Here is an 8,837-nt window from a genome sequence, read left to right on the forward strand (position 1 = left end):
ATATGGGTATATATTTTTTTTCTTTTTGTCTCTTCTACTTATTTCTCCTACATCTTTTTCCTTCATTTATTTCAGTTACCCTGCGTTGCTGAACTGTGTTCTCCTCTCTCCAGTTCCCTTCAGGAATTCCCGACATTCTGTTGTGTCTCCTCTTTCATTCCCCTTGTCTGTGCTTCTTCCTTTTCCTTCTGGTGGTGCCTTTCCTTCTGACACTAAACACAGTAGGTTCATCTTCTTCCTAGAAACCCCGCTTCTTCTTTGTCTATCTCCATAGCCTGTACTTATTCCATCTCAGTCAGTATATTACCACGTCGTTTCTTCCCCAGACCCTTACACAGAAGAGGGTGTGTGAATGCAAATGGTTTGGTGACTACAGGAGCTGAAGCCAGATTGCTTCCAGTTTTTCTCCTGTCTTGTGTCTTTTCTGCCACCCCTTCTCTCATGTTACCCGCCTATCCTGCTGCAAGACAGGCAGTATGCCTAGTGAGGAGAGCTTGTCTGTAGCAGCAGTTTTTAGGAATGAAGGTACATCCAAATTCCCAAAGAAAAACCAACAGAGCCCATACATTTCAGCACCTAAATCAATTTGAATAAACTGCTTTGTTTTAAAGCTGTTCTTCCCTCACGGATCTTAACAGAAAACAGAGATCAGGATCACTGAAAAGTGCATGCCTTCACTAGAAGCCTCAGGTACATGAGTTTTAAAATTATGCCCACGTCTCCAAACTCTGGGGCATTCTTTGGTTGTATTTTCTATGGTGTGGCTAAAATTTTCTTTGATTAAGTACATACCATGAGTGACTGCAGTTAATACCTGGCATAGATTAGGCCTGCTCTATAAACAAAATGTTCCTACAAGTACTCTCTCTAGCGTAAAGGCAGCGTGGCAGAAGGCTGTACTGGTTAAATGCTTCTTATACTAGCAATAACTTAACTCATGCTGCTGGTGTACCTAAGATGCCACTATCTCCAGAGCTCACAAGATAAAGATTGGAAGAAAGAGGTGCTAGTCATGCAGCTAGCTGTATTTTTAAACCACTAGCCCGCAAGAACATGGGAAGGAGCTTCATTTCATAGCAAAATATGCTGAGTTCATATATTCTGCAAGCTCATGGCACTAACAATATTCCTGTAACAAAGCTAATGAAGTCTGTTTCTTTAGAATTGGAAGCTTTTACCCTCCACTACAAAGTTAATACGTTTCACTGAAAGAGAGAAGGTGGGCACATTGAGAAGATGACTATGCTAAAATCCACCAGCTCATAAGGAACAGATCTGCTCCACAAAAGCCACACTCCACTGACTGTAAAGAAAGAAATACATGCCCCAGAGCGCCAGCTGACCATTGCAGGCAAATGCTAAAATGCCTGCAATGGTGCCTAGATCAATCTCTTCAGGAGGTTGGAAGACTTTTCCAAACATTTGAATTAGTTAAGGCTGGATGTTAAGAAAGGCAAGTAGGGTTCATTATCCACACAAAAACAACACTCAGCACTCATCAGTAGAAAACAAGTGATTATTCCACATGCTTACAACAAGTTTCAGAATATGAAAGAGGGTGACTCAACACAGCAGTCCTAAACAAGTTTCATACGCGAAGATTTCAAGTCTGTTGGCTACTTACTAAAGGAAGAGATGGGTTAGCTCTGCAAAAAGATGCCCAGTGGTGATTACTATAAGACCATATAGGTAATCTGATGAAAAAATAGCATTGAACAAAACGCTTCTGTGAGATGTCTATGAATTATAAAATAATATAATCCTGCAATTTTAAAATGAGGTGTTATACTGAAAGTTTCTTATTATTGACTCTTACTTTTCATTCCTGCATGCCTTGAGTAGAATTGAGGCTGTAAAAGTAAATCGTTTTTGTTCTGTGACACTGGTTTCAGGCTTCCAGTGGAGAAATTCTTTTTCACATTCCAAATTTCTTCCAGAGCCACTGTTAATAATTTGTCAAAATAATACCGTTATAACTGATTACTTCAACTTGTTCTAGAATAAATGTAACTTTTTTAAAAGACAGTCCCTTTGGTCTATACATAATTAGAAGCAGTTAAGCAGAACACTATAATCTTCCTCCATAGTTAATGAAAAGAGATTGACATTTCAGAAAGCAATTCAGATTGCTAAAGGTATACAATGCTCTCTGCTGTCTGTAGAACAGCTTAGCACTACCAGGCTCCTCACTGAGGCAGGATGCAGCTGATCTATAACGTATAAGAAGCAGTCATACCATCGATGCATCCAGAGTGATTTATTGGTCAAAAAACCTCACCCCCCCACAAAAAAAAAACCAAAACCAAACCAAAACCACCACAACCACAACAAAACAAAAAAGCTAATTCATTTTGTGGAAAGGTTACAATTTACTAATTATCTAATATATGTAAAACAATAAACTTATTAATCATCTAAACTGTGTGTAAATCAGTAACCATCCAACCTAACAACTGTTGTTTATCAGAGCCCAGGCCACTTAGGGAGCATCTCTCATTCTCCAGATGCATACAGATGAAAAAGGAACTAGGTACTTGCTGAATAATCTGTACATCAACATCTATTTGTCCTTATTATACATAGCATTGTTATGCTATACATGCTATTTATACATTGAGCTTATTATACATCCATATTATACATTCCTGTAATTAATATTTTTGTAGTGTTTCTATATTATCTTTAGTACTTGAAGCCTTTGTAACATACTTTTCATTGGGGGACTCCCCAGAAATCATGAGAACATATGTGGTAGCATCCATTCATACAATCAAACTGAAATATTCTAGACAATTGTGATCCATTGGCAGATGAACGCAGTGAAATACCGTTGTGTTCAGCTCTTAGTAACATTAGACACATGAGCAGATTGAGCAGACCACTGTTAACATCTGCAATGCAGATACTGGTCCAGAACCCCTTTACAGTCAACAGGAAAAGAAGAGGCACTTTTTGAGCACGACACATGCAACGGTAGATGTCCAGGACAAGTCAGAAGAATTATGTTTTCAAAGTGCCTTTTGCTCCCCATTTACTATAAACAGAGCCCACCTAAGTCACTCATGTGCAGGTGTGTGCTGTAATTGCCTGTGGAGCCTAATCACAGTAATGGAGTTGCAGGTCAAACGGTCTTTACCTCTGACAGGATACTGATTACATCACCTAGCTTATGTACACTTTTGTCTGTGAATCCAACTTTTTTATATTCATTTTGAGTGAGTTTAGACTTTGAGTCTCAATGCTACGTAAGAAAAAACATAAAGACTTCTTTCAAAATTTTCCAAATTTGGAAACAAGGCAAAAATGCTCTTATTACAATTTGTGGAGGATGTCATGATTAGGAGATATAGTGGCAGGCTTATTCCAACAAAATGCAGCTTAATATAACTAAGGAATAGCTTTACTCTATGGAAGCGCATGTGGGGCTACAGAATGGGAACTGTCTATTATGGAGCAAACGCATCATGGATTTAGGAGTAACAGTTGACAAACAGTTCAAGGTCCTAGTGCTAACGTTAGTTCTAATGTAGCTCTAAAATAAGTAATGGTTCTCTACAGACTCCTAGTGATACAAACACTGAAATACCATGATCAGATTTGGTATTCACATTTTAAAAGAGGAAGCAAAGCAATTGGTGAGACCACAAAGAGCCAAAACCAAATATGTGTATATACCTTCTCTGGAAAAAAATCCTGGATACTAAAAAAGGCACTATTATATATCCAAGAAAAGCAAGGAGCTGAATCATGCAAATCCAAATTATTAATCAGGCTTTTTTTTTTTTTTTTAAACACCAACCACTAGAACAAACTAATGAGGGAAGCTGTGGAATAACCAGCTTCACTCAGTGGACTATACAGAGAGGTACCTAATAAAATACAGTGGCTTGGCTGATAAAGGCAGTAAGACCTTGTAGTCAACCAGATAAGATGATCTATCCCTAAACATTATAAACTTCTGAAAATTAGTTTTCTACAGTTAGATTACTAGATCTTATGGCTGCAAGAGACCACCAACAAAATGGAAGTTTTGTCTTACATGGGTCACATGGCTTCAGGCTCAATCCTGCACCAAGACTAGCAGATGAGCTTGGACCAGGGCTAACAGTTTAAGTAAGTGCAAAATATTTAAAGTGTGTATTAAAAATGGTGAATCTAAGTGATCTTTGTTAAATTATTCCAGCATTAAGTTCTCTTTTTGTTAAAAAACACTAATTATTTCTACTCTGATCTTATCTCATTTTTACCTCTAGTTCTCAGAACTTTTTAATAGTTTAGCTAGACGGAACACCTTGTTCCCTCTTAGACTTCCATTTCTTCATTTGCCTACTCTAATTAAGTTTCTCCATAACCTTTAAGCTGCCTAAACAGACTAATTTTCTGATTGTTTTCACTGTTTTCCTGTCCTTTATTTACCCTTATCATTCTTACCTCAACTCATTCTTCTCAACACCAACTTCAGTTTTGAACAGCAGAAGGAGACAAAGTATTCTAATAACTACAGCACTTCTCTCGAAGAAAAAGGTAACAAAACCTTCCTAGTGCTTGGCATTTGTTTCTGTTTTATTAAACTGATAGATCATACGGAATTATCCATGTTCTCTATGGTCCTGTAATTTCAGACTAAAAAAAAAAAAAAGTAATAAAGACTATATGCAATTCTTCTGTTTCTAAATGTTCCCCAGGCTATTACATAAATCTTCTGGGATGTTTTTTTAAAATAATAATTTTGCCACAGTTCCTTAAAACAATGTACATTTCATTTGCCCTGACCAACACTTGCCATTTGCTGAGGAGGAGGATTACCTGCAGCTGGGTGTTTAACATGGCATGCTTCTTTCCAAAAAGAAAGCTCTTCTTCAAGTATTTCTTTAACTCTCCTAGATGGCTCAACGTATACAAATTTCTTCCCTGTTAGTAAAACATATTACAAAAGAACAGGTTATTTTAAACCCCTTGAACGCTAACATGCTCTGCCAAATGTAATGTCATTTTATGCTGCTCTGTCTTTAATACAGTTGAAGAGAAACCATCTACAAATATGTGGTAGTGTTCAGCCAGACCCTCCTCCCCAACATGAAGCGATTCCTTACGACAGGACCGCGGTGGGTAGATCTAAGAGGGGAGCGCAGGTGGGCTGCAGCGCGGTGAGGGGGCTCAGCCATGCAGGAGCAAAGGCCACCCCAGGGCGCTTGGCGAGACGTGGCCACCGTGCCTCCCCATGGCCAACAACCCAAGGGAGGGCCGCGCACGGAGGAGGTCCCCAAGGAGATGTCCTGGCTGAAGGAGACCTCCAAGGAGCTGCAGAGGGATCAGGGCACCTCATGGCAGCAGGCGAGTCCGTGCCTGACAGGGCACTGCCCACACCCCTGCCGTGGTGGGCTGTGCGGGGCCGGGGGAGGCGAGGGGCCACCGAGCATGGGGGCCGCGGGGCATCAGCGGGGAAGGCTCGGCTCCCCCGAGGGGGGTGCGGGGGAGGAAGGGGGACAGAGTCCGGTGAGGCGGGCCTCGCCGCCGGACCGCGGGCCCGCCGCGCTCACAGGGCTGCCCGCCTGCCGCCGCCTCGCCGCAGACATCGCTGCCCGCCTCCTCGGCCGCCACCGCCGGCTGCTCCGCGTTCGCCGCCCTCACGGCCGCCACCGCGCCCGGGCAGGTAACAGCCGGTTGCCAGAGGAGCGGGGGCGGGCGGGGGCGGTCCGGCCCTGCCCCGCCGCCCGCAGGAGGGAGCGTAGCGGCGGGGCCCGGCGCCCCGGCGGGGCGGGCCGCGGGGCAGAGCAGGTGCCCGCCCTCCGCCATGTTGGGGCTGCCCCGCGGCGGGGACGCGAGAGCCTGAGGGACGGAGACCACCTGCTCCCGCAGCCTGGTGCCGAGGGGGGCAGGCCGGGTCCGCCACTTCAAGGCACAGTTGGGGTGTTTTACCCCTTCCACAGGCCAGGAGTAACAACGGGGGCACCTCCGAGGCAGGGTATGGCCAGTTGCCATCCCCAGGGGACAGCAGGCCATGGCCACTTCATGCCTGCTTGGGGCACAGGATGGGTGACTGCTTTAGGTATCGTTAACGGTTCTGTTCAAGGTATCAACAGCCTCTCATTTGTGACAGGCAGTGTTACCGCGCTGGACAGCGGGCACACACGTCATGAACCTTTTGTACCCCTGTGGGGTGTTGCCACTGGCCTGCCTTGTCAAAGGATGCCTTGTCCTCCTCCCCTGAGGCAATGGCGGACTGATGGAAATAAAGACAGAAGACTCCAGTGTAACTAGATCATAAAATCATAGAATTGTTTTGGTTGGAAAGGAACTTTAAGATCATGAAGTCTAACTGTTAACCCAGCACTGCCAAGTCCACCACTAAACCATGTCCCTAAGCACCACATCTACATGTCTTTTAAAGACCTTCAGGGATGGTGACTCCACCACTTCCCTGGGCAGCCTGTTCCAGTGTTTGATAACCCTTTCAGTGAAGAAATTTTTCCTGATATCCAGTCTAACCCTCCCCTGGCACAGCTTGAGGCTGTTTCCTCTCATCCTATCACTTGTTACCTGGGAGAAGAGACTGACACCTGCCTCGCTACAACCTCCTTTTGGGTAGCTGTAGAGAGCAATAAGGTCTCCCCTGAGCCTCTCTTTCTCTAGACTGAACAACCCCAGTTCCCTCAGCTGCTCCTCAGAAGACTTGTGCTCTAGACCCTTCACCAGCTTCGTTGCCCTTCTTTGGACACGCTCCAGCACCTCAATGTTTTTCTTGTAGTGAGCAGCCCAAAACTGAACACAACGGATGGATGATGTAGATCTACTAATATTCAAAAGTACTAGCTTGGTTTTAATAACACTTTATGAAAAGTGAGGCATCTTGAGATGCTGTTTATAGGACTGAAGTAGACTTGACTCTCCTTGTTTTGCCACTGTTAAAAGTTTTGAGAAACAAGAGCAGCTGGCAATTACAGTAGTCAACAGATAATGCTGCCAGCTGGCACACGGGGAAGCTGTTCCGCTCGCCTGGCCAGGAGCTTTTCCCCGCAGTAGCTTCCTTGAAGTCAAGACTTTGCATACAGTAGGGAGAATTTATAAGACACAAACCAAGTCTAGTTACACAAATGCATGATGTAATCCATTTCTTTATTTTTCCTTGATGTGTTTCAAAGCATATTCATCTTCCACAGATGTCCTGAAACCAAACTTGCAAAATAATAAGCATTAAAAATCATCCTTTACCATTCATAGTTCAGAGACAGTTCTCTATTTTCTAACAACAGAAGTGCTGAACAGGGCTTCTAGAAAGGTGGGTGACAGAGATGTCCTCCACAGATGCTTGATCAGAGCACCACATGTGGGCCAACCTACCCCAACTCTCCTGCTGCTGTTGTTACAAAGGTGCTTCAGCTCTTTTGGTGGTGTCTGCAAGGAGCCTGGGATCACTCAGCAAGGCATCTGCACAGGACAGCAGTGTGTTTTGTTACAACGCTCATACTGAGTGACAGTACTTCAGGTCCTACATTCAATTTTCAGTTCAGTTGGATCAACGCAGAGAAGCGGGTTTCTCCACTCCTAAATTACAGATGGCAAAGTTGAAGCTCAAGATCATGCAGCATGCCATGACCATGGGAAAATCTTCAGTATACTAATTCCCATGCAATATAGATCATCTGCTGGGCTGACAGCATTGCTGAAGTTCTACCAGTATCCTTCTAAACCAGTATTGATCAAAAAAGATCTACCTGCTCAGAGTAATTGTTTTGAGATGTACTGTACTGGTACTTAAAAACCCTCACTTGTTAAATACTTGCATTTAGGAGTGATTTTTGTCTGAAAAACTTGAACCAGGGTGGGGAAAAGAAAAAAAAGATGGGAGGTGCACATTACTGGACCTCTCATAGATAGCTGAATAATCCCGAGATGTTGATTCTCCAAAAGAAGTTGAAAGCTTGAGATGCAGACTGATACAGCTGATGTGAACAGTAACACAGGTAAATTAAACTCCCAATTCTAAAAATCATAGGACTTTTCACTTGCCAGCAGAAAGGCTGACCTGACAAACAGAAGCAGCAAATTATGGTGTCTCTTGTGAAAATTTATAGCATTAATTAACATTTTCCTTCTAAGTTAAATCAAATAGTACTCAGTGCTAGGACCTGCTAAGAACACCTCAGATGAAGGGGCCCAAGTCTTCCCTGCAAACCAGTGAGATTCTGGCTGGCATGACTGCAGAGAGAAGCTGCACTCAAGTGGTACTAAAGGCCTCAAAAAAGAAACCAACCAACCAACCCACACCCCAACCCCTCGTGTTTGGTTAAGTGACAGCAGCCAAATCTCTGTCAGAACTTTTGGAAGCCCAACTCAGATGTGAATGCCTAGGATCAGTAATACAAGCTATTATGAATTAAAAAGGTGTCAAATAAGAAAAAAAATGAATGGTCTGGAAATTAAGGAATTTTGAAGAAAAATGTCAGTAAAGTTTTTAAACTATGCTGATGTTCTAATATTTGAGCTGGAATGAAGGATTCTCTTCGGAGATTCAAAGGTGGAAGAGAAAGTCGAGTGTGTCCTGCACTAAATTAGCTGTAACTGAATCAGACACAACAGTATGTTGGCTGTTTATCCTCACACAGTTGAGGTTCATTTTTTCTAACTAATACCATATCCATGACATTAAAACTTTACTCAACTTAATTTGCAAGGGAAAAGTAAATAGGATCTTCACAGAAAGTCAGTTCCTTGAAAAGAACCAGGAAAATATAAATCAAAACTACTTTATCATCCTATGAATAACACTTCTGATTTACGAATGGACGACTGCATTGATAATTGAGCTTTCAATTAAAAACATGACAACAAAATAC

The 8,837-nt window shown here is 42.9% G+C and overlaps 1 protein-coding gene across 1 annotated transcript; it reads right to left on the minus strand.

Annotated features, from left to right (window-relative positions):
* Nucleotides 1-1,802: 1,802 nt before the first annotated feature.
* Nucleotides 1,803-6,003, minus strand: C2H11orf97 (chromosome 2 C11orf97 homolog). Its single transcript, XM_068395333.1, has 3 exons — nucleotides 5,541-6,003; nucleotides 4,807-4,911; nucleotides 1,803-1,942 (listed from the first exon to the last, which is right to left on the minus strand). The coding sequence occupies exons 1-3, from the start codon at nucleotides 6,001-6,003 to the stop codon at nucleotides 1,803-1,805; spliced, it is 708 nt and encodes a 235-aa protein (XP_068251434.1).
* Between the last annotated feature and the right edge of the window lie 2,834 nt (nucleotides 6,004-8,837).

This window comes from Nyctibius grandis, chromosome 2 (assembly GCF_013368605.1).
Source record: "Nyctibius grandis isolate bNycGra1 chromosome 2, bNycGra1.pri, whole genome shotgun sequence".
NCBI classification, from domain to species: domain Eukaryota; kingdom Metazoa; phylum Chordata; class Aves; order Nyctibiiformes; family Nyctibiidae; genus Nyctibius; species Nyctibius grandis.